This window comes from Schistocerca piceifrons, chromosome 2 (genome assembly GCF_021461385.2).
Source record: "Schistocerca piceifrons isolate TAMUIC-IGC-003096 chromosome 2, iqSchPice1.1, whole genome shotgun sequence".
NCBI lineage: Eukaryota > Metazoa > Arthropoda > Insecta > Orthoptera > Acrididae > Schistocerca > Schistocerca piceifrons.
Genome location: NC_060139.1, coordinates 991,422,972 through 991,450,727, shown reverse-complemented (window position 1 = coordinate 991,450,727; position 27,756 = coordinate 991,422,972). Strand labels below are relative to the sequence as shown.

Below are 27,756 nucleotides of genomic sequence, written 5' to 3'. Positions count from 1 at the left end.
GAATTTTAATACCTACTCCTAATTTTTCTTTTGTTTCCTTTACTGCTTGCTCAATATACAGATTGAACAACATCGGGGAGAGGCTACAACCCTGTCTTACTCCCTTCCCAACCACTGCTTCCCTTTCATGTCCCTCGACTCTTATAACTGCCATCTGGTTTCTGTACAAATTGTAAATAGCCTTTCGCTCCCTGTATTTTACCCCTGACACCTTTAGAATTTGAAAGAGAGTATTTCAGTCAACATTGTCAAAAGCTTTCTCTAAGTCTACAAATGCTAGAAACGTAGGTTTGCCTTTCCTTAATCTTTCTTCTAAGATAAGTCGTAAGGTCAGTCTTGCCTCACGTGTTCCAGTGTTTCTACGGAATCCAAACTGATCTTCCCCGAGGTTGGCTTCTACTAGTTTTTCCATTCGTCTGTAAAGAATTCGTGTTAGTATTTTGCAGCTGTGACTTATTAAGCTGATAGTTCGGTAATTTTCACATCTGTCAACACCTGCTTTCTTTGGGATTGGAATTATTATATTCTTCTTGAAGTCTGAGGGTATTTCGCCTGTTTCATACATCTTGCTCACCAGATGGTAGAGTTTTGTCAGGACTGGCTCTCCCATGGCCGTCAGTAGTTCCAATGGAATATTGTCTACCCTGGGGGCCTTGTTTTGACTCAGGTCTTTCAGTGCTCTGTCAAACTCTTCACGCAGTATCATATCTCCCATTTCATCTTCATCTACATCCTCTTCCATTTCCATAATATTGTCCTCAAGTACATCACCCTTGTATAGACCCTCTATATACTCCTTCCACCTTTCTGCTTTCCCTTCTTTGCTTAGAACTGGGTTTCCATCTGAGCTCTTGATATTCATACAAGTCATTCTCTTATCTCCAAAGGTCTCTTTAATTTTCCTGTAGGCGGTATCTATCTTACCCCTAGCGAGATAGGCCTCTACATCCTTACATTTGTCCTCTAGCCATCCCTGCTTAGCCATTTTGCACTTCCTGTTGATCTCATTTTTGAGACGTTTGTATTCCTTTTTGCCTGTTTCACTTACTGCATTTTTATATTTTCTCCTTTCATCAATTAAATTCAGTATTTCTTCTGTTACCCAAGGATTTCTACTAGCCCTCGTCTTTTTACCTACTTGATCCTCTGCTGCCTTCACTACTTCATCCCTCAAAGCTACCCATTCTTCTTCTACTGTATTTATTTCCCCCATTCCTGTCAATTGCTCCCTTATGCTCTCCCTGAAACTCTGTACAACCTCTGGTTCTTTTAGTTTATCCAGGTCCCATCTCCTTAAATTCCCACCTTTTTGCAGTTTCTTCAGTTTTAATCTACAGGTCATAACCAATAGATTGTGGTCAGAGTCCACATCTGCCCCTGGAAATGTCTTACAATTTAAAACCTGGTTCCTAAATCTCTGTCTTACCATTATATAATCTATCTGATACCTTTTAGTATCTCCAGGGTTCTTCCATGTACACAACCTTCTTTCATGATTCTTAAACCAAGTGTTAGTTATGATTATGTTGTGCTCTGTGCAAAATTCTACAAGGCGGCTTCCTCTTTCATTTCTGTCCCCCAATCCATATTCACCTACTATGTTTCCTTCTCTCCCTTTTCCTACACTCGAATTCCAGTCACCCATGACTATTAAATTTTCGTCTCCCTTCACAATATGAATAATTTCTTTTATTTCATCATACATTTCTTCAATTTCTTTGTCATCTGCAGAGCTAGTTGGCATATAAACTTGTACTACTGTAGTAGGTGTGGGCTTCTTATCTATCTTGGCCACAATAATGCGTTCACTATGCTGTTTGTAGTAGCTTACCCGCATTCCTATTTTCCTATTCATTATTAAACCTACTCCTGCATTACCCCTATTTGATTTTGTGTTTATAACCCTGTAGTCACCTGACCAGAAGTCTTGTTCCTCCTGCCACCGAACTTCACTAATTCCCACTATATCTAACTTCAACCTATCCATTTCCCTTTTTAAATTTTCTAACCTACCTGCCCGATTAAGGGATCTGACATTCCACGCTCCGATCCGTAGAACGCCAGTTTTCTTTCTCCTGATAACGACATCCTCATGAGTAGTCCCCGCCCGGAGATCTGAATGGGGGACTATTTTACCTCCGGAATATTTTACCCAAGAGGACACCATCATCATTTAATCATACAGTAAAGCTGCATGTCCTCGGGAAAAATTACGGCTGTAGTTTCCCCTTGCTTTCAGCCATTCGCAGTACCAGCACAGCAAGGCCGTTTTGGTTATTGTTACAAGGCCAGATCAGTCAATCATCCAGACTGTTGCCCTTGCAACTACTGAAAAGGCTGCTGCCCCTCTTCAGGAACCACACGTTTGTCTGGCCTCTCAACAGATACCCCTCCGTTGTGGTTGCACCTACGGTACGGCTATCTGTATCGCTGAGGCACGCAAGCCTCCCCACCAACGGCAAGGTCCATGGTTCATGGGGGGATATCACTTCTGAAAAACTAAAGATTTTGAACAGCACACTATCAAGATTTGAGCTACAAATTGTGTGGACAAAGGACGGCAGGATAATGGTGAAGACTAAAAGTGGGAAAAGATCAGTCTGCAATGCAGATAAACCCAAATCTCTGTGCCTCAGGAGCTAGAAACATGCCAACTCTTGCTGCCTCTAGTTTGCGTGTTTGTTTTTGTCTTCATTTTGTAAAGCTATTTTTTGTAATATTTTCCTTAAAACAGTTTCCTGGTGTCATCATCTTTTGTTTGTTTAGATTTACTTTTAGTACTAATTATAAATTTTCTGTTCAATTTTCATACTTCCACTACCAAAACAGTTTGTTATTCCATTAGTACCTCATTATTCTCACGGCGCTCTCATTCAGATGTTCAATTCACTGCTTTATTTCCATTTTTATTTATCAACTTATCATCATATTGGTATTGTTACTCATCATAGAACTGTCAATAGTACACTCTCCTCATATTCTGTTTATCTTGCTTTCAATACTGTTGTGCCCAGACTATTATAACTCTGTTTACCAAGTTTCTTCTCCTTTCTACAGGTATCTGTTCAACAATTGTTGCAAAGCCTGCTGGCCTTGGCCACAAAACCTCTCTTTTCCTTGATGATAACTGCCTCCTTTCTTTCCGGAAACCCCACTCCCCTAACACAAAGTGCCCCAGTATGCTTTGTTCCCCCACGCTCACTGGCACAGAGTCTCTAATATCCAGCAGCGATAGCCTCATGAGTTTTGTACGAGAGCACACTAAGATCCATATTGCATACACAAATGTCTAGTCTTTACAGCTCATCTCAATGAATTCCATCAAATATATCAAGACACAGATGCCTATGTAAGACTTGTATCAGAGACCTGCCTCAAACCAAGTATTCCCACAAGTTCTGTAAATCTAAATGTCTACATTTTTCTAAGACATGACAATTTTAAATGACACAGAGATGAAGTAGGGGCCTAGGTACACTCTGATTTATCATTTACTGTGCTATGCAAACCCAACAGGAACAAAGACAAATAAGTGGAATACACGCTCGTTGGGATAAAATTCCTTAACAGAAAGTGTCAGATATGTATCCTGTACAAATCTGCTAAAGTAGGTGGGTTTGCCTGCTTTGAAACTGCTCTTTCATGTCTCAAATTGACATATGAGCATATAATTATAAGTGGTGACACTAAAATAAAATTTCTGTACAACAGTCCTTCCAGCATCAAATTTAAGTGAATGTTTTCTTCTTCAAATGTGTTGCTACTTCAATTTCTCCCAACCATCATATGAACAGCAGTCACACTCTCATAGATATATTTGCAATGAAACCTCAGAGTAATTCATGCCTCTCAAACATTTGCTCCAAGCATGTTGTGAAGACATCACTACTTGCAACCTATATAAGAATTTTTTTCTTTTTTCTTTCTTGCTTTTTTCTGTTTTCTTGGTTGCACATGAATTTCTGGTGATATAGTATAGTGTTTATTTTGTTCTATAATGGAATGAGTAACTGTTTGTTGAAAATAATAATATTCAATTGATATTATTTCCCTTTGGGACACTTGTAATTCAGTTTTCTTGTCTACTAAATATGTAAAATATTTTGATTCTTTGTTTATCATTTATTGCAATAACTTTGATTGGAATGACTTTGTAAAGTTAAACGTATACTGAGATATTGTACAAGCAGAGCAAGAGCGATCAGGATATTGATTGTGAGGATTGAACAGTGTGAGTAGAGCATGTGTGGACTCATGTTGGTACTGAGAAGGAGGAAGGAGATTACAAGTGTGCCGACTATGTCGTGTTGTGCAACAAATGGTATGAACGAAACTGATTAATGATGAGATACATTTCTGCTCCTTCCTGTACTGGAATGTAAAAACGTTTAAAGCAGACAGAGAAGTTGGACTGTGTAAAACTGGCAAACAAACTGTGTCGCATAACTACGACAATATAGCTATGACCAGACAACATTGTAGTTACAGTATTCTGGAAAGAACTGCGTACTCTGCGACTGTACCATGTGTATTTTAAATTCTTTTTTATTTTGATGCATGTTCACAATGTTGCTGACTACTGCGTGCATGAACCATTAATTATGCCACAGGCATATAGAAACCGCTTATTATAAATGTGCATGTTACCACCAATAGTGACGAGTTTGCGGTCGCATTATTCGCTTGGTAAACGAACAGGCCACAATTCCGTGATCAAAATAACTTTAAAACCCTCTATTGAACTGTGTTACTTCAGTGTTGTGCATGAGAGACATAATAAATTGCTCATGTAAAGCTGAATTTTGGCAACAACTGCAACAGCATCCAAGTATCCAGTGGCCTGTAATACGCCACTGATGAAATTGTTGCCAAGCAGAAACTAAAATTCCACATGAGATAATCCATCTGTAGCATCTACACCTGACGGAGCTGATTTCAACATTCTGTCTGCAATGATAAGCTGTCGACGACATTGCACGCCACTGCCTGCATTGTAACAGGCTTTAGCTCCTGCCAAAGGCTAAAACAACTATTAAAATTGTAAATTTTCTTTTTGGAACTTGTTCAAAGAAACTAATCTAAATTTGCTTCTTCTTTAAAATAAATGGCACATTAGTGAAATTTTTAAATTAATGTAGACATTGTTGACCTCCATTACTGTAGTTGTTTCCTATCTTATGCCTACTTCTTTCATTCATATTTTAGTGCTGCTGCCACTGCTTGCTTTTGGCAAGTGTGAAACACATTTGCACTGTAATTTCAGTGAACGAATTTAATGTGCAATTATTTAGGCATTGCATTTGTTCAAAGTGTGGCATCCACCATTAAGGTGAATGCAACAGCCAATGGCAGCGGAGCTGCTTACACTTGACTGGTGCAATATACGCACATGCGAATAAACATAGTAACATGTGTCAGACTGAGCACTGTGTGTTCACTTAGAAGTAAATGTTCTATTGCCACATCATCATAGCCATACATGCATGCAGTTGTACCACATTTAACTGTTCATGCAGAACTAAATGTTAGACAAAACGGTCAAATGTTTGTTAGTAGAAATCAGAGAGTGTTTCTTTTCACACCACACCAGATTTGCAATGAGCAGGATTGACTCAGTGTTTTATGGTAGTTTGGTGAAATTTAGTGGCAGGGCTAAGTCAAAATCACTACATATGGCTTCATTCATTACTGAACTAGATAACATGGCAGATTAGGTCTTAATTTTGTTAGCCATGTGTAGCTGGATCACTACAATGTCCACAACTGACATAATTTTCAGGACATACTTGCTAGAATGTCCCAGAAAGAAACTGCAACTGACTACATATTGAGACTTCAAACACATTAATTTACCAGAACCTGCAAATGAGGTGCAAGAAATAGTTTGCAGAGCATTTTCTATTCCCTTCTAAGACATAAAAAGAAACCCTCATGGATTTTCTTACAAACTTGCTCAATTACATGACAAATACGCTCCCATAAAGAGCTGAACAATAAGAAGGAAACTTGCATCTAGGCTAACTGTTTTAACAGTTCAAGAATCTCAGAGATGATGCTTATTGGACATACAAACCACATGCCACTCATGGAAACCATATCGTTTACAAGCAGAAGCGCAACACAATCAGTCAAGTTCTGAGAAATGCAGAAATTAGGCATGCCCACACATTAACAGACAACAGAGGCAGACCAGCTGTCATATGGAAAACCATGCATGGTCTTGGTACAGGGAAAGTAAAAGCTGAAGCTGATCCCATTGTCCCAGCTGAAGAACTGAACCAGTACTTTACATAGCATACAACCACAATCAAACCACAAATGAAACAGGGACTCATTGATCACTTCTTGGGAGTGAACAATTGTAACCACAAAGAAGTGTACCTAAGGCTTGTTACTTGCAGTACCGTCAAAAATGCTATCATGAGTATCAGTCAGTACCTGCTGCACACAATGGTATCATGATCCAAATTGACCCACTATGCTCGCTATAACAGATATCTTCAGCCATTCCTTAACCACAAGTGTTTTCCCTGAGGACTGGAAACAGGGACTAGTTAACTCATTACCTATAAAGTACATTGGGACAGCGCCCTATGGTTACTGATCTATTGGTGTTCATCCTGCACTGTCCAAGGCCTTAGAATACATAGACCATGCCCAACTTACAATCTGTCTAAATAAAAACTAGTTACTAGATGAGTACCAATCAGGTTTCCATAAACATCACAGCAGAACATCTGCCTTAATAAATGTAACAGATGATGTGACGCTTGTCATGTATGCACAAGAAGCAACTGTCATGTGCTTCTTAGACTTCAGCAAAGCCACTGACATTGCCACCTTTGAAATTTTACTTGCCAAATTAAGCAGCCTAATTTCTCACCAAGTGCAGTGCAATGGTTTCCCAAATACCTAACATCTTGCCAGCAGTGGGTCATGTCCAGCGTCATAAAGTCACAATGCAGGCATTTAATTTCAGGCATCCCACATGGTTCAGTATTAGGTCCTGTACTATTTTCATTTTATATAAATGATGCACCATCGGTTTTGTTCTGGTGCTAATACCACGTATACACTGATGATGTCCAGTTGTATCTAAGTGCAAAACCAATAAACCTGACAACTGGTATTGAGAATCTAAATACCAACCCATGTGCAGTTTCAAAATGGGCACACAATACAGGGTTGAAGCTCAACCCATCCAAAACCCAAGCAGTACTAGTTGGTCATTCTAGGCTCACTAGCCTAAAATTTTGGGACTCTTACCATCTTTAACCTGAAATGGGCAAATATCAACTCCTCTCCTTCAGCAAACACTCCAGGAGTAGTAACAGATTAAAATCTTAAGTGGACTGAGCAAGAAATTGCAATACACAAGAATGCATCAGCATCTCTCCATGCCCTACAAAAATATAAAAAGCTCATCTCTCTTGACATGGAAAAGAAAGTTGTACAAACACTTATACTTCCAATTATCGATTACAATGATGTTACCCTGTAAGGACTTTCTAGGAAAGCTCATATGCCTGGAACTTGTTATGAATGCCTGTATACATTATATCAAACAATTGAAAATCCAGGGGGGAATGTAACAATACTGTGAAAAGGAAAGTTGCCACTCACTATATAGCAGAGATGCTGAGTTGCAGATAGGCACAACAAAAAGACTGTCGTCACAAACATAGCTTTCAGCCAGTAAGGTCCTCGTCAAAATTAGATGACACACACACACATTCGCGCTCATGCAAATCCGAAGTGTGGCCTCAGTTGCCTGAGACTACAGTCATTTGTGGGTGAGTTGTGTTTGCATGAGTGTGTATATGTTTTTGTCGGCTAATTTTGATGAAGGCCTTACTAGCCAAAAGCTATATTTGTGACAATCTTTTTGTTGTGCCTATCTGCGACTCAGCATTTCTGCTATATGGTGAGTAGCAACTTTCATTTTCACAGTATTCTGTACATTATATCAGAGATGTCATCTTCTTAGTCATATTTCACCATCATATGCACAGTTATCCTGGCTGCATGCAGACAAGGACAAGGATTTCCACACACTCTGTCTGCTCTACTGTCTTATCTATGAACAGTGTCCCTCATATCAATCTTCAACCTTAACCCTCTTGTCTGAACAACATGGTAGAAATAACCCATTCCATCACAGCACACAGATTCTCCCTAGCTGACCTTACAATTTGCCACATCCCTCAAAACTGTATACCAACCCTCCACCAAATCCAGAGCAAAAACAATTCTGAAACCCTGTTGTTAACCTTCCCACCTAAATCCTCAGCCCTATCCAAAGGCCTCACCTTTAGCCCTACACCCAAATTTAACCTAGCTGGACTTGTCAAAGACCTACTCTACTTCTCCCAATCCGTGCTATGGAAACACTTCTTTGCCACCAGTCCAACGAACCAAAGCCAATATAATCCCAACACTGAACCCTACCTTTCCCAGATCATATCACCATCCAATCACGATCCCCCCCCCCTCCCCTCCCCCCCCCCCCCCCCACCCCCACTACCACTCATATCTAAACATTCTCTGATCACCTTCCAGGAATTCTTTACCTCCATCTTGGCCTAATCATCCTTCCCCCAGGCCCCATCCTAAGAACACAAATCTTTCAGCAGAAGAAAGGACAGCCATACATGTCTCAAAACAGATCCTCATCCAATCATTCTACCAGCAGAGAAAGGTTTCACCACTGTCATTATGAATCACAATGACTACCTGGCAGAAGACCTTTGGTAAATGTCTGACTCCTCCATCTATGAACTCTGTCAGAGTGATCCCATCACAGAAGCTCAACATAGCCTCCACTCCCTGCACAAAGCCTTACGCCATTCCCAGAACCTCTCACCCGAATTCATTTTCCTCCTCACTGCCATTACACTCTGCATACCCACCTTCTGCATGCTCCCCAAAATTCTGGGTGCCCCATTGCAGGTGGTTATTGTTGCCCCAATGAAAGAATTTCAGTTCTCACTGACCAACATCTTTAACCAGCTGCCCAAAATCTAGCTCTCACATTAAAGATACCAACCAATTCCTTCACTGACTCTCCACCATCCCCACTCCTTTACCTCCTGGGTGACACTTATCACTTTAATACCACTTCCCTATACACCAACATCCCTCATGCAAATAGTCTTACTGCTAATGAACACTACCTCTACCAACGTGCTTCAGACTCCAAACCCACTATCTCATTCCGCACACACCCAACTAACTCTATCCTAACTACTTCTCCTTTGACAGGAAGGTATACCAACAAATCTGTGTCACAGCTATGGACACCCACATGGCATCCTGCTATGTCAATTTGTTTATGGCACATCTAGAGGAAGCCTTCGTAACCCCCCAAAACCCTGGTCTTGTTCCAGTTCATTGATGACATCTTCATGATCTGGACTCAGGACCAAGACACCCTATCCTTACTTTTTTACAATCTCAACACCTTCTCACCCATCCGCTTCACCTGGACCCCCAACACTTGCACTGCCTTCCTGGACTTTGACCTTCTCCTCTCTGATGTCTCTCTCCACACCTCTGTCCACATTAAATCCACCAATCATCAATACTACCTGCAATTTGACAGCTGCCATCCCTTCTACACCAAAAAATCCCTTGCATATAGCTTGGCCACCCGGGGACAGCATACTTGCAGTGACAGAAACTTCCTTGCCCAGGTCTTACAAAGCCCTTCACAGATAGGCACTATTACCCAGATCTGGTCCACAAGCAGATTTCTCGTGACATCTTCACTCATCCCCAATCCTCTCACAAACTCGAAGGACCAGCTACAAAGAAGTGTCCCCATCATCACCCACTACCTCCTCAGACTGGAAGCATAGAACCACATCCTCCATCAGGGCTTTGATTATCTATCATCATGCCCTGTAATGAGGAACATTCTTCTCAAGATCCTTCCCACCTCTTCTAAAGTAGTGATCCGTCATGCACTCAACTTTCTGGGCATCCTAGTTCGTCTCTATGCCACTCCCAAACTCATCCCCTTCTTACAGGAATCGTAACCCTCTGGAATATCCATGTGCAAGACCTGCCCAATCCAACCACTCAGCATTTCATATTCCAGTCCTATCACAGGCTTATTCCACCCGACCAGACATCAGACCACCTGTGAAAACAGCTTTGGCACATACCAGCTCTGCTCCTATCACTGCACAGCTTTTTATACTGGTATGACTACCAACCAGCAGGATGAATGAACAATGCCAAAGTATGGCCAAGATCGAATAGAACATCCTGTGGCACAACTGCCAGCTGAATATAACATGCTTTAGTTTAATCGCTGTTTCATAACCTGCACCTCCTCTCCGCCACCACCTTTTCTGAATTTCGTAGATGGGAGTTATCCTCACAACACATTCTCTGCTCTCAAAATTATTCCAGTCTCAACCCATGATAACCTACTCTTTCCACACCCTACACACAATGGTTTCCGCCACATCTGTCCTACGATCTTCTCTCAATTAATGTCTCCTCACCCTCCGTGTCAATGCACCCACCTGTCATTTCCCCTCCCTGCTCCTCTCTTTTTCCGCTCCTCTCTTTTTCCGCTCCTCTCCTACCCAACAGCCTGGAGTTTATAAAAAGATGACATTAAAGACAAGAGAGTCCCAATAGCACTAACAGGGGAAAAAGGTCAACAGCTGCTTTAAGTAATCAGTCTAGATGTGATTATTGCTGGCAATATTTTCGGTCATGTATTAAATATTCCCTTTGTAGACAGCAGTGTGTATGGTGTGTACAGAATTTAGCCACTTCCTGTTGAAGCAGATGCAAGGAAATAGTTATTTACATGTATATCACCAGAAAAGGAAATACCGTTAATAGATGCAAAAAGACGATATGTAATGCTGAGTAATGGTCAAGTCATTGATTGTGAAAACAGACGTTTGTCCTTTTTGTCTACCTATGATCACCAGATGTGTGAAGTAAGGATGTTACAGTCTGTTGTGAAGATACTCAAAGATTATTTATGTTACTAAATGAAAGTGTTTGGACACAAATAAGGGGTAATGACTGATTATTTTCTGCACAAAAAGATGAAGGTCTTACAGTGTTACATGGTGATAATGAAGCCACTGCTGTAGCTGTTGATGGTAAAGCAAATTGAAATTTTTGGATAAATGTATTGGTCGTGGTGCTCAAATACTGATAAAATAAAAACATATTATTAGAACAAACATAACGACTAAGAATATAGTTCTGATTTTGAATATGAATACAGACTGTTGTATTGTTAATCAAGAAAAAAGGAATATAACAAAACTTATTTATTATAGTGATTTTACATATTTGTTGACAATGTAAATGTTGTAGAGATTGTTTTTGCTCCATGTGTAGAACTGTGGGTGATGACAGCTCCAAGAAAATATGTGTGCAGAATAATACAGTAATCAGTATGCTGTTAAATAATTGGTCAGGTACCAGTCTGCTCAGAGATTTAGGAAAAGGTGAAGGAGTTATATTTCAGAGAATGCCCATTAGATATGAAGGTAGAGAAAGTGGTAATGTAATGTATCAAAGAAGTTTTGTACCAATGAGATATTTGGATGATGTAGAGAGGAGATGGATGTGAATGCTGATGTCAAAAACAGATAAAAGATAACCTGAAAAGCTAAAGTGTTAGTAAAACTAAAAGAAAATACTTGTGTTGTGATCATAATGAAAGTGCAGCCAAAATGATATTGTTGTGCAATATTGACATAGATCATGATATGATAAGAGCTGCTTTCTACAAATGCATAGATTACAAGGAATATTCATGATAAAATGATAATATTGTGACCTTGACAAAAAGGGATCATGACGTATTCTTTACAAAAGAGTTTGATTTGATTTGATGGGTGCAAATACACTGTCCAGTCCAAATTAATGCGACCACTTGTGAAAAACCTGAATAACAACCACCTTTCACAGCATAGGCCACAGTGAGGCAAGCAGGATGAGAGGCAGTGAGGTTCTCGAAAGAACTGACAAGGATGTGGAGCCACACTGACTCTATTGCAGGCTGAGGACCGATGGTGCAAACAGCCGGGTTGAGCTGGTCCCACAGATTCTCAATTGGGTTTAAATCCAGGCAGTTTGGTGACCAGGGGAATAGAGTAAACTCATCCTTGCGCTCTTCAGACCACACATATACACTGTGAGCTGTGTGACATGTTGCACTGTCCTGCTGGTAGGTGCCATTGTGCTGAGGAAAAACAAACTGTATGTAGGGATCAACACGGTCCCCAAGGATAATTGCATACTTGAGTTGATCCATTGCACCTCTCAGAATGGGAAGATAACCCAGGGAGTGCCACAAAAATATTCCCCAGACTATAATGCTCCCTCCTCCAGCCTGGAACCTACTAATAGTTATTGCAGGGCACTTGGTTTAAGATGTTTCACACTGATGGAGCACAAAAAGTGATCCATATGAAAAGACTACCTTTTGCATTCAGTTGATGTCCAACTGCAGTATTGGCATGTAAATTCCAGCCTTCATTGCTGGTGAACAGTAGTCAGCGTGGGTTTATGAATCAGGCACTTGCTGTTGAGGCATTTATGCAACAACATTTGATATGCAACAACATTTGCTGAGAAGATACTGTTGGTAGCTCCTTGGTTCATCTGGACAATCAGCTGCTCAATAGTTGCATGTCTATTTGCCTCTACACATCTCCGCAGCCATCATTCACCCCTGTCATCTATGGTCCATGGTGCATGACAGTTGCCTCAGTGCCAGTTTTGGTTAGTTATATTTTGCCATCCACATATCCTTTAATCACAGTAGCACACTGACAGTTTACAAATTTAGCCATTTTGGAAATGCTTCCGCCCTTGGCCCATAAGCCATGATTGTACCTTTTGGATGACAAATAAATGAAAATAAATCACTCCATTTCCACCTTATGACAATGACTACAGTTCTCCACATCCCCCCCACCCCGACACACTTCATATATACTTTCCACTGCTAGTGCTGACACCTGCTTTCTGTGACTGATTATTGCATGTTGACACCAAAAATAGGTGGTGGTCACTTTAATGTGACTGGACTGTGTGTCAATACTATACAATGTCTATTCATAAAGTGTTTATGACAAAATGGTAATGTACGTTTCCATTTATAAGTAGATGATAATGATGTGTGCATGGTAAATGAGTTGGTTTGTGCAAATATATGCACTCTAAAGAAATTGTTTAATATATGATGAAGAGTTATTACTGCTGTGTGCAGATACAAGCACTGCAAGAGAGTATCTGTAATTCAAAGTGATAAAATTATTCTGGATAGCATATGCTGATAGCGACATATCATTGACAGTGCATTTGTTCTGTAATCTTACATACTTTGATTGTCATAAAAAGAGCTGCACCCAGAAGGACCCAACTGATCCACCGCAAACTGAGTGGGTATGTTGTATACCATCAGTAATATCAATGATTACTTCTACATAGATGGCCACACATTTGGGGAGCATGGGTGGAGCTGCGACACTATGCCCATCATCTGATAGAGCAGAGCCCCTCAAATGGGCTTGCTTGTCAGTATGACAGCATGTAGCATCCCTTGTGCATCACCTGAACATGCACAATGCTCAGGTGACATGTTCTACAGTAGTTTGCCCACCTAGATGATTTTGAGAGGGGCTGCATCATGGGGCTGCAAGAGGCTGAGTGGTACTATTATCTTATTGTATGCCACACTAGTTACAAACCATCACTGCCCATTGTTGGTGGCAATGGATACAGAAAGGCAAGCATGCACAACTTATCAGATCTCGACTCTCAGTGCTCTAAGATGGTTTGAATATGAAACACAAAATCTCTTGGGATGCCCATATTGCTCAATTTTTGTGTTAAAATTTCAGCATTAAGATATGCAATCTTAATGTCAATAAATACCACCATTAGATGATGCCTATTGTTGAATATCTGAAGAATTTCAGAGTGCAGAATAACAAAGCTGCCTATGGTTTCTTTACCCTTCTGAAATTCACACTGGTTTCGAAAAGTAAATCCTTAGATTTGAGACACGGCACCACTCTAAATGGACCTTAACAAGTCTTTCAAGCATTTTTCTGATACATCAGGATAGTCATGTTTGTCAACAATCTTCATACGGAAAACTGTTTAAGCAGCGTTCCACACACTGACAACGATACATTTTACACTTTCACAAGAAAAGATAAGCTACTGCATACTATTAGCAGTTGAATGTGCCAATCTCACATATTGAGATAACATTATCCACCATTTCTTTCAAAGATGGTATACAAGTTGTCAGACAACTTACAGGCTGTTATACACACATCAAAGAAAGTTTTGCATTACCCCAGTTCCCAGAACTCCTGAAGATAGATGTTGACTGTGGATATAGTATCACAGGCACAGTCCCTTTGACTATTCAGAGATATCACTAAACCTGTCCAAATATGTAAACAACCATATTAGTGCCTATTAGATGGAGGGGGTCCAACAGCCGGTCAGTTCCAGCCATTCCTCCAGGAAGGTGGTACATGGTTCACGTTGTCTTTAGTTCAACCATGCCTAGACGGTCAATACCATACTTTGATCATGTCTGCATTCTTACTTTGTACCAGAAAAGGCTCTCAACAAGGGAAGTGTCCAGGCGTCTCAGAGTGAACCGAAGCGATGTTGTTCAGACATGGAGGAGATACAGAGAGACAGGAACTGTCGATGACGTGCCTCACTCAGGCCACCCAAGGCTACTACTGCAGTGGATGACCACTACCTACGGGTTAAGGCTCGGAGGAACCCTGACAGCAGTGCCACCATGTTGAATAATGCTTTTTGTGCAGCCACAGGATGTCATGTTACAACTCAAATGGTGCGCAATAGGCTGCATGATGCACAACTTCACTCCCAATGTCCATGGCGAGATCCATCTTTGCAACCATGACAACATGCAGTGTGGTACAGATGGGCCCAATAACATGCTGAATGGACTGCTCAGTATTGGCATCACGTTCTCTTCATGATGAGTGTCGCATATGCCTTCAACCAGACAATCGTTGGAGACATGTTTGAAGGCAACCCAGTCAGGCTGAATGCCTTAGACACACTGTCCAGGGAGTGCAGAAAGGTGGAGGTTCTTTGCTGTTTTGGGGTGGCATTATGTGGGGCCAATGTATGCTGCTGGTGGTCATGGAAGGTGCCGTAATGGCTGTACAATACATGAATGCCATTCTCTGACTGATAGTCCAACCATACCAGCAGCATACTGGTGAGGCATTCATCTTCATGGACGACAATTCAAGCCCCCATCATGCACATCTTGTGAATGACTTCCTTCAGGATAACAACATCACTCGACTAGAGTGGTCAGCATGTTCTCCAGACAGGACCCAATTGAACATGCCTGGGATGGATTGAAAAGGGCTGTTTATGGATGACATGACCCAGCAACAACTCTGAGGATCTATGCCAAATCGCCATTGAGGAGTGGGACAATCTGGACTAACAGTGCCTTGATGAACTTGTGGATAGTATGCCACAATGAATACAGGCATACATCAATCAAAGAGGACATGCTACTGGGTATTAGAGATACCGGTGTGTCCAGTAATCTGGACCACCACTTCAGAAGGTCTTGCTGTATGGTGATACAACATGCAATGTGTGGTTTTCATGAGCAATGAAAAGGGCAGAAATTATGTTTATGTTAATCTCTATTCCAGTTTTCTGTACAAGTTTCAGAACTCTCAGAACCAAGGTGATGCATAACTTTTTTTGATGTGTGCAGTTAGGTAACGTATAGTAAGACCAGACATATCAGACAGATGAAAAACAACATCCTTTTCCAAATTTTCTCCCTGATGATCTGAAGTACAATATCAATAAGTGTAATGGAATAAGTGATTGCCACATAAATATTTTTCATTTAGCCATGGAATTTATAATTCCTAGTAGAACAAAAGAGATACAACTTAGTAATCTACAATTTCTCGTAGAATAATAGGACTATGGCAATGCTCTAGTACATTCATTTGATATACTATTAATATTTGCCATTTTAGTCTAAATTTGAAATCTAAAGCCATATCTTGCAGCAATAAATTTAACAATTCATTTGAAAATGCAATGAAAATACATGATTCAATCTTTTACATCAAGCTCTCCAGTGTAGTGTAACAGACTGGTTACAATTACCGAAGTTAACATTTAAAGTAAGAATTAATAATTTACCTCTCCATTTAGAAGATGTATGTAGTCATCAAAGTCTGAGACTCTCATTTCTGGACCTATTCTCTCATCTTCTAATGTATTCGCAATAGCACTCTTTGCTTTCTGCATGTAATCCTCAGGAATTACTGGCTGCAACAAGAGAATAAAAATGTATGAACATAATTTGCTAAAGGATGAAGTACTTGAGCATATCAAGAGTTCTCACACAAATTGTTAAATGGAGTGACTGTAACAATAATGTCAGGAGCACTACAAATTCACAACTGATCAGGTTACAGAGAAAAATTTTAAGAAAATCAGAATATTATTAGAAGAATATGACCAACATTATTAAATTATATGGTAAAGAAGGAAGGAAGATTAAGGTTTAATGTCCCATCAACAACAAAACCAATAGAGGTGGAAATAATGTACGGTTCAAAGAGTGCCAAATTATTTTAAATGTTTGCAAAATGCAAAAACATGGTATCCTATGGCTGCATTATCAGTGAGTCACAATTGGAATCAGTCAACTCAACAAATACAAGGGAGTAATAATTTGTAGCAGGTCACAGATAAAGCAGGTGGCAGACTTCTGTTTCCCAGCAGGGTACTGGGAAAATGCAGTGAGTTCAAAAGAGTTTGCTTACAAAACACTCACTTGGCCCATACTACAGGGTGAGGCAGTGAAACGGCACAATTTTGTAAAACCACCAAAGATTTATTTACAAGTAAAATCATAATAGTTGAACATGGATCTCAAGTACAAGAGTGGAAATTAAAGATGTAACTTAAAAACAATCATTTTTTAAATATGGTGTCAGTGAGGTGTCGTCCTTGGTTTTGCACACATTGTCTAAGCCTAAGATGAAATTGTCCCATGACGTTTCGTAGCATCTGTACTGGAATGTTGTTAATTGCCTGTCGAATTCGCTCCTTCAGGTCTTCTTTTGTTCTTGGTGGATTTTCCTGGAAGACTTTGCACTTGAGGTAGCCCCAAAGAAAAAAGTCTGGTGCCGTCAGATCTGGTGAACGGGCAGGCCAGGGGAAATGGCCATTCCTGCTGATTAGACGTCGTGGAAATGCAAGTCTGAGCAATTCCATTGAGACATTAGCAGTATGGCTTGTTGCACCATCTTGCTGGAAGAGTGTTTCAGCATCTGGATCATGTCGATCAATTCCAGGCAGACCAAAAATGGTCAACATGTCAGCATAACGTCCAGAGTTTACCGTCACTGTGTTGCCATCTTCATCTTCAAAAAAATAGGGCCCCACGATTCCACGAGATGACATTGCGCACCAGACTGTTACTTTTTCAGAATGGAGAGGTTTTTCATGAAGTTCGTGCGGGTTATCTGAGGACCAATATCTGAAGTTTTGCTTATTTACGTACCCACTAAGATGAAAGTGGGCTTCATCACTCATCCATAAGTTATGCACTCTTTCTTCATTTCGTTCAATAACGTTAAGCATTGACTGGCAAAAGCGTATACGGTTATTGTAGTCATTAGGTTTAAGGGCTTGCACTACCTGAATTTTGTATGGATGATAGTGAAGGTCACTCTTCAAAATCCGTCTTACTGATCGATTGCTGAGACCAAGTTCTGCGCTGTGCCGTCTCGCGGATTTTCGCGGACTTCGTCCCAACGCTTCGCGCACACGATTAATGTTCTCGGGTGTCCGGATTGTTTTTGTGCTGCCGCCTCTTTTCTTTGTTGTGCTAGCAGTAGCTTCAAAGGTTTTAACCCAAAGGAGAATGGCTTTCCTTGATGGCACGGGAGCCCGTGGCGGCAGGTTGAATTCACGACGAAAGGCACGTTGAGCACCAACCACACTATCCGCGTTTTTGTAATATGCCTTTACGGCATATGCACGTTGCGCACTCGACCAACGCTCCATGGCTACTGAAACTTCCACCACTCTAGACGCCCAAGGTCACTTCCCCCACTCTCGCAACCCCCCTCCGCGCCCGACAACCACTATCGAAATCGTGCCGTTTCACTGCCTCACCCTGTAGAATATTGCTTAAGTGTATGGGACCCATAATAAATAGAACGAAGAGGAGGTATTGAAAATATATGAAGGTTTGTGTTTAATATGCCTCAGATGACTAGAATGATCCCAATTGTGAAAAACAAATTCTTATTTGTTTGTCAAATGCAAGAAACAACACAGCTGCCTAAATTCATTGCCAGATTAGTGAAGTCTATGGAGAAACACTATGAGCATTGGAATGGTTCGGAAATGGTATAGTCTATTTAAAGATGGCCTTAAAAATGTGCGCAATGAGAAACAAAGTTGGCAACTGTCTGTCATTATTGATGGCATGGTGTCGAAAGTCGACAAAAAAATTCTAAACGACAGATGCTACATGATTTCCTTTATCTAAAGTCTTTCCTCACAATTGAAGAAGTGTTCTGTATGAAACTGTGGCAAAATGCTTACAGTGTGTGCAGACTGGGTTCCAAAAATGATAACTGTGTTGCACAGAACCAATTGTATAGCCATGAAATGACTTTCCTCAAGAGGTATTGTATCAAAGGGAATAAAATTTCAAACCAAACTGCCAATGGTGACAAAATGTGGGTTGCACACATTACACTGGAATCAAAACAACAGTCCTTAGAATGGAAGCATTCAACCTTCCCCAAGAAACTGAAGTTCCAGCGAACAATTTCAGCCTGGAAAACCACGTTTACTGTTTTTTGGTATAGGCAGGCTGTTTTGTTTGTCGAGATTTTTATCTTGAGGTCAATGCAGACAAATATTGTGATATCTTAAAGAAACTGTGTCATGCTATCCAAAACAAAGGGCATGGTATGCTCAGTAGAGGGAGCCATCAACTGGGCTAAGATGTAACAGCTGCCAACGAGCTTTCTATCAACATAGCTCTACTGCCAAGCAACATGCATCCACTACTGCTGACTGGATCCACACACCGCTCACCTGACTGAGCTGCCAGTGCCTGTGGAAGACAATCCTGTACTTTTGAATGATAAATGTTTCATTGCAGATGAATAGATCATTGCACCTTGCTTGGGACCATCTTGGCCCCCATATCTGACATCAGGAGTGGCTGACACTGCTACATCAGGGGCCAGTGAGTGGCTGCCAGCGGTAGAGACATTTTCACTTGGTGCCACACTCAAACGTTTACAGCAGCAGCAGCTGGCATTATCTGCACAGCTCTGTTGTAAGATCAACAGCTACAGATAACAGTTCCTTATGATATGGTGCAGTGAGTGATGGATATTTGTTGGGCTTCTTTTTGTGTCTTTGGCTGTGTCCATGTTGAATGTAAGGACCTCAAAAGCATATAAAAGTGTTGATTCTTAGGCTGCAATAACCTGCAGGTTTGTCTTTGTTTTGTGGTAGTACTACGGAAATTTACTCGAGCAAGTGAAATGCCTGTATTGGCGTTTATCCAGGCATGACTTGTCATGTGTTCATGCCATGCCAGTCACATTCAGGACATGTTGAAGGCTTGGTCAGAAGACACAACACAGAACAGAGTAGCGCTGGACCATGACAGTGGAAAGATTGGGTACTGTTTGTTCTTTTTTATTTATTAGATGTACCGTTTCTGTATTTTTATTGTATAACAGCAGATGAGGTTTACACAAATGTCATAAACACAGGCAGCAACTGTGATCGAAATGGTGGATGCCCTGAAGGGACAAATAGCCAAATTCTTAGAGATATAGCAGGAAAATGAGGCATTAGAGAAATAGGAAGCTCCTGGAGGGCAAGTACTGTCTGATTTGGGAGAGAACAAAACTGTGTTGAGAGTACCTGCCCCACCATCTGTTGATCACACAGCAGCTAACTTTACACCGCCATTTTCAGGAAATGCAACTGAGGATGTATCTACTTCTGAGCAGCAATCTGAGCAGCCATCTTCGGTTGTTTGCAGATGATGCTGTTGTTTATCGACTAATAAAGTCATCAGAAGATCAAAACAAACTGCAAAACGATTTAGAAAAGATATCTGAATGGTGCCAAAATTAGCAGTTGACCCCGAGTAACGAAAAATGTGAGGTCATCCACATGAGTGATAAAAGGAACGCGTTAAACTTCGGTTACATGATAAATCAGTCTAATCTAAAAGCCGTAAATTCAATTAAATATCTAGGTATTACAATTATGAACAATTTAAATTGGAAGGAACACACAGAAAATGTTGTGGGGAAGGCTAACCAAAGACTGCGTTTTATTGGCAGCACACTTAGAAAATGTAACAGATCTACTAAGGAGACTGCCTACACTACACTTGTCCATCCTCTTTTAGAATACTGCTGCGCGGTGTGGGATCATTACCAGATAGGACTGACGGAGTACATCAAAAAAGTTCAAAGAAAGGCAGCACGTTTTGTATTAGCGCGAAATATGGGAGAGAGTGGCACTGAAATGTTCCGGAATTTAAGACTGGACGTCATTAAAAGAAAGGCGTTTTTCGTTGCGACGGAATCTTCTCACGAAATTCCAATCACCAACTTTCTCCTCCGAATGCGAAAATATTTTGTTGACACCAACCTACCTAGGGAGAAACGATCATCACGATAAAATAAGGGAAATCAGATTTTGTACGGAAAGATATAGGTGTTCACTGTTTCTGCGCGCTATATGAAATTAGAATAATGGAGAATTGTGCAGGTGGTTCGATGAACCCTCTGCCAGGCACTTAAATGTGATTTGCAGAGTATCCATGTAGATGTAGATGTAGATGTACTTTATTACTGATATGAAATCTGCTGACAAATTGGAAAAACTGTCAGAAGAAGTAGCCTTGAATGTGGCTAAACTGTGGTTAATAGGCAACATGAAAATGTACATTATGTATCATAAGACCCCGTGTAAGGCCTCAACATTTAATAATCTGGCTGATGGTCTTCACCGGCACTATCATAAGCAAAACAGTGCAAGGCTTTTCAGCATGGAACACAATGGACACAGTGAATCAGAATGCATCCACCACTTTTCAAAGATTATTTGATGGATTACTCAGAGGACTGAAGCTGAGGCAATGTATGGTGTATCTTGATGACATTGTAGTCTTCACAAAGAACATGAAGAAGCTTATACAATGGTTGGAGTAAGTGTTCAAGACTGATGACAGTGTGGCTAACACTCAGCATTGATAAGTGTAATTTTGTAGCAACAAGGGTAAATTATCTTGGGCACGTAATAAGTCAGGAACAAGCGAGTACCCATGCATGCTTAATCTTAGAAGCTCGGAGCTTCTCGCCGCTGTTAACAATTAAACTATTGCAATCTTTTGTAGGTCTCTGTAATTATTACTATAAATTTGTAAAGAACTTTGCTGAAATTGCCAAACCTTTGAATTGTCTGTTACGAAAGGCGAAAAATTTGAATGGTCTACTGAATGTCAAACACTATTCAATACTTTGAAACAAGTGTTGACATCAGGCCCAGTTTTGATATTTCCAAACTCTGAAAATTAATTCATTCTGTCTTGTGATGCAAGCAATAAAGTGCTTAGTCAGAATATAAGTAACAGAGAATATCCTGTAGCACACATGTCCCAACAGCTGAACAAAGCAGAGGAAAATTATTTCATGACTCAGAAGGAAATGTTGGCAGTTATCTATGGTATCTCTTACTTTTGCTATTATTCATACGGCCAAAAGTTCAAAGCAGTGAGGGATCATTCCAAATTAAAATGGTTATGAGGATTAATGGATTCTTCCAGCAGATTGATAAGGTGGGTCTTGTGATCGAGCAAATTTGATTACAAAGTAGTTCACAAGCCACAAAAAGAGGCATATCAAAACAGATTGTATGCCAAAATTGCTGCTCTGCAAGCACTGGGCAGAAGCATTGTTGAGTGGTAAAAGGCCCAGTCAGGTGACGTAGATGGTCAATTATTCAAGTAGCAATGACAGTTCATCAACTATGATGGGTTATTATGCAGGATGATGAAGTTTTGAAACAAGTACATGTCCAGGTGTTGTCAGGCCACAGTGGGTGAAACACAACTGTTAGATGCGCTTTCGAGAAATTTTGGTGGAGGACAACAAAAGGAGATGTCGATCAATATATGTGTACTATGTGTACTATGTATGCAATGGGCTCATCTCAGCCACTAACCGATTCCATTACAAAGACTACCAGTTATCTCAACTGTTTCAATTGCTGGGAATGGATATTTTAGGTCCTCTTAATAGGACACCAACAGCAAATATATACACATTGACCATAATAGACCTTTTCTCATGATATATCACGATGATTGTACTCCCTGTCAAATACGCAAGTACAGTTGCGCAAACAATGGTGAACAATTGGTTTCACACATTTGGTGTCCTACATACCATAATCACAGATTAGGGCACTAATTTTATGTAATACCTGATGAAGCAATTGTGTACTCTTTTCCACATCTGCAAGTTGTGGACAAGCCCCTTCCATTCTCAAGCCAATGAGAGAACAGGATGAGTTCACTGTACAATTTTGATGATATTGAGCTATGATCTTAATACAGGGTGTATACACAGACAAGAAAAAAAGTCCAGGAGTTTTCCTGGATCTCCCAGTTAAAAAAGCACTTTTTCCCACATGAAAATACACTTTTTCCAATGTGAAAATGCACTTTTTTCATGATAATTGACAATGTACTTTCCCTCTGAGCTATAAAAACATCAATCGTTTGAATGGTAAAGGTTTTGTACACCAGCAAGAACTTCCTGGCACTTCACAAAACGAAACTTGGCAAGGAGAGGGGGAAAAAAAGATGTTTTGGAAAGATCCTTGATGTGCAGCAACATGTACACTTCATATTTTCATATTACGAAAGTATAAATTTGAATTCCACCGAATACAGCACGTTAGTTTCTGAAGCATTGAGACAGAGATTGCAATGCGCTATTGTAAGCCAAAATTCGAATTCCACCAAACACAGCACGTTAGTTTCCGAAGCACTGAAACAGAGATTGCAATGCGCTATTGTAGGCCAATCATAGCTCATATCATGTGATCTCATCAGCCAATCACAGCTGACATTCAGAGCATAGGACACATGATGTAGTAAGCCAACAGCAGTATCACTGTTAAGAAGTGTGAACACACAAATAGGAAAAGTTAATGCTTTAAGTTAATGTACATAATATAGCTACAAGAAAAGCTAAGTTTTCACATATAATACTGGTCTTGAAGATTAATAAGCTACAAGAAAAGACAAGCTTTCACAAGTAACATTGGTACTTTTAGTGCGTGTTACACTTTAAGATACATCACACAAATGTGCCAATAAAATTTTAAACAATGACATTGATGTCTGGTCTTCTGAGATCAAAATTATTCTAAGTGCTTCGTCCTGAAAGTTTTAAGTCTTAAATGATAGTGAAATGCTCTGTGATTTCAGAAATTCATTGCACATTATCACACATAACATAGTTCATCTTGCATAAAAGAAAATTTCTTCTGAAAATAACGCTTTTTGAAGAACCATTCGCAATATTTTCCCACGACCTCCAAGACATGAGTTCATTTCAGCAGCTGCCAGAGAGCACCAGAAAATAGACATTACAGCATGTGGGCAGCTATGATGATGTAGGAAGCACACATATTTGTACACATGTAGCATTAAGAGATCTTACATGACATCATAAAAGAAAGAGGACATCAGAGGATACTCCAAGAGCATAGGAATTTCGTAAACCATACTAAAGTGCATAATTCGGCTTAAAGGAGAGATTCATATGTCCAGATTCACAATGAAGTAGGCCACAACATGATATTAAGCTTTTCAGTGTGCTTTTCAGGATGCAAATTTTCTTGGAGTACCAGTACTGTATTGTCTCATGTTTGTTTCTTTGTTATGGCATAATGCCATAGGTGCCAGAAGATGAACATGTGCACTTGAAATTCAGTGAACAGTTGAAACTAGTCAACAGTGTTGCATGAAACACTTTGTTTCTTATAAATTGACTTCATTTGCAGGAAAGAGTAGTAAAAGTTAAATTTATTTAGCAAACCAACAAAAATAACTTCAGTGTTGTGCAAGACAATTAACGCTTGACTGCCAAAAATGTGGAAATAAAATCAAATCAGAAAACTGAAACTAACAACAGCCTTCCGTAATTATGTGAATGTATTTTAATTCACTTGATAGCTCCCACCCACAGAAATCCATTTTGTTTTCATTTGACATGTGAACTGTAAAAGAAGAAGAAACAGCACATCAGGAAACAGCAAAATCACTAAACGTACACACAGGGCACTGTCCCCTCCCCATTAAAACCCATGCCAGAAAAATTTTTCTGTGTAGCATGACTGCTTCTTGCTACTGCTGCAGCCACACTTCAAGTAGCCAGAATTGGGAGAAGGCACTGCACACACGCAGCTCAACTGCGAATACATATGACCCCACTGGCAACTGCTCAAAATGAACTTAATGTAAACGGTTGTGACATCACACTCATCAGAAGCAATTTGCTCTTATGAAGTATTCCATAGTCTTTATCATAAGGTCTTTGACACATTTTGCTGTTTATCAGTTCTTACCAGTCAAAATTAAAAACTTAACCAAACACTAAAATGATGAAAATTTGTGGAATTCTAGAAAATTCGTTTTTCCTGGATAAAAAAATTCCCGGGTTTTTCCCAGATTTCCCAGTTCTCCTGGAGTGTATACACCCTGTAATAGTAATCATGAAAACTGGGGTGTGTTCCTTAGTTGTGTGACCAATGCATACAATTCCACAAGCCACATGCTGTTCACCATACGAGATAATACATAGGGGACAAATGCTTTCGCCTTTCCAAGTGATTAAACTAAAACTTGGAACTGATGCTGTGAAAAAATTTGCATGTTTTGTTATATTTCACTGTGTTTCTTTTATCTAGGATAAATAGGAGTTTTATAACTTCTTGTTGTTGTTCTATTCACAGCATGTTTGGGATGTTTATTTACTTTTCATTCTTAGTTCACAACTTCTATTCACGAATAGACTCAATATTACTTCTGTATATGAGGGTTCTATAGTTTTGTACAGTTAACCTGATCTTTTGCTGGAGGGAGAAGTAATGATAACGGTTCCTTTCCGCAGGTGGCAAAATGCAAAGTGGATCCTGGAGGAATGAAGTGGGAAGCTGCAAATAAATGGGTACAGGTACAAACTAAGGAATTACAGAGCAAAGAGAAGCTAGACCCTGATATTGCTTGAAGACTTACGGGGATGTCAGATGAAAAGCATTATGATCCACCTGAGTACAATGATACAAACTGGCATATGAATATGCAAAGTAAAGGTCATCCTCAGACAAGCTGAAGTGAGTGAATGTTAAATGGAAGTGTTAATGCTGCAGCCACATTTCCAGAGAGCAGGCACACATTGGGTCTACTCATTTATTATTATTTCTTTCCTTTCTCAGACGTTATGTCTGGTTAAAAATGGAAAGTGACGTGGACCTTGATCAAGCGTGACTTCCTTTTAACTGTACGGTATATGTTACATTGCATTTAGGAACTTTCGGGTAATTGAACATATATAAATAATTACAGATTTCTGTAGTTGTATATATAAGTTTGGATGTAGCTGTATTGCGTTGATGTACTGGTGGATATTGTGTGGTATGACTCCTGTAGTTCATAGTATAATTGGTATAATGTCAACTTTATCCCGATGCCACATGTCCTTGACTTCCTCAGCCAGTTGGATGTATTTTCAATTTTTTCTCCTGTTTTCTTTTGTATATTTGTTGTATTGGGTATGGATATTTCGATTAGTTGTGTTAATTTCTTCTTTTTATTGGTGAGTATGATGTCAGGTTTGTTATGTGGTGTTGTTTTATCTGTTCTAATGGTTCTGCTCCAGCATAATTTGTTTTCATCATTCTCCAGTACACTTTGTGGTGCATACTTGTATGTGGGAATGTGTTGTTTTATTAGTTTATGTTGTAAGGCAAGCTGTTGATGTATTATTTTTGCTACATTGCCATGTCTTCTGAGGTATTCTGTATTTGCTAGTATTGTACATCCGCTTGTTATGTGATCTACTGTTTCTATTTGTTGTTTGCAAAGTCTGCATTTATCCGTTGTGGTATTGGGATCTTTAATAATATGCTTGCTGTAATATCTGGTGTTTATAGTTTGATCCTGTATTGCAATCATGAATCCTTCCGTCTCACTATATATATTATTATTGCCAGAAATGGTAAATGTAAATTCTTACAAACATGGAAAACCAAAGGGCATGGCTAGAATGGAATTACAGAACAGTGTAGTATTAATAAATAGCATGTAGTATGGCTTGTGACATAGCAAACACGACATTTCATTTACCATCTACCAGGTATAGTCCTGGTACAAACACACCTAAGTAAACACAACCTACATTGTACTGACCTGAGAAGCTGCTAGAAATGGTGCCTATCCAAAACTTTTAACCTTCCTGAATAATACTCTAAACCCATGCGTCCTACGCAGTAAAACAGAAAGAGAGAAATACAGCAGAGTGAATGCTCTGGCACATATAGGAGTATCATTATAGGCAACATCATAGTATCACATCTGTAAGTGTGACATCATCAGTGTTGTAATAGTTCTGATTGAGATTTGTGTAATCTAGGGGAAGTCAATACATTAGTCAGATTAGCTGTGCAACAGATATCCGTTGGTTGGTTCACAAATAAAGTTAAGAAAAAGTAAGAGAGTATGTGTAAGATGTTAGATAAATTTGTATTTAAATATAATTTGTATCAGTGAGTAAGAAATAGCTTCAATAAAGATCAAGGTACAATAAAGATCAAACTCGATGAGTTTGGACATAGAATATAAGAAATGAAGCTCAATCCATGATATCAAGTGATTCAGTTCAGTGAGTGTAGAAGAAAAATTAAATTATTTTTAAATGTTACTGTAAAATGTGGATGATAAGACCATTACAGAGATACCCTAAGTAGAAATATTTGAAGTGAATTTTTTGAAAGGAAGGAAAAGTATTTCACCCAGGAATAGTCTTGCAAGCTAACATTTGTTACATCTACACAATTACTCTGCAATTCACAGTTAAGTGCCTGGCAGAGGGTTTATCAAACCATCTTCAAGCTATTTCTCTACCATTTCAGTTATCAATGTCACAGAGGAAAAAGGAGCACTTGAATTTTTCTACGTGAGTTCTGATTTCTCTTATTTTATCACAATTATCATTCATTCCTAAGTAGTTGGGTGTCAATAGAATATTTTTGCAATCAGATGAGAAAGTTAATGATTTAAATCTCCGTCTTTGGTTTGCTTTACCCATAAAATTATCTATGAGACTGTTCCCGCAATGTTTTTGAGTATCAAGAGCAGTGCAAGAAGTATTGAGCACCACAGAGATACTGCACACCAAACTGGTATCACGAGTCACCAATGAGATGCTAGGAAGAAGCTGTGCCTCTTGTAGTTCTGAAGCACCACCACAATGTCTCTGTCCTGAAATATGTCACCAGAGGCCAGGAAGGCAGTTCTGTTTGAGGTCAGATCCTGCCCACTTCTAGGAAGTTCCTATCAGAGTAATGCTGTTGTGCATCCAAGTTGCTGTGACA

At 39.7% G+C, this 27,756-nt stretch overlaps 1 protein-coding gene across 1 annotated transcript in view; it reads right to left on the bottom strand.

Moving 5' to 3' along the window:
* The window catches only part of LOC124776746 (dynein axonemal heavy chain 7-like), an 881,127-nt gene that overhangs the window by 802,854 nt on the left and 50,517 nt on the right, over positions 1-27,756 (bottom strand). Inside the window, 1 exon segment of the mRNA XM_047251871.1 lies at positions 16,228-16,356. Coding sequence (XP_047107827.1) covers positions 16,228-16,356 — 129 coding nt within the window.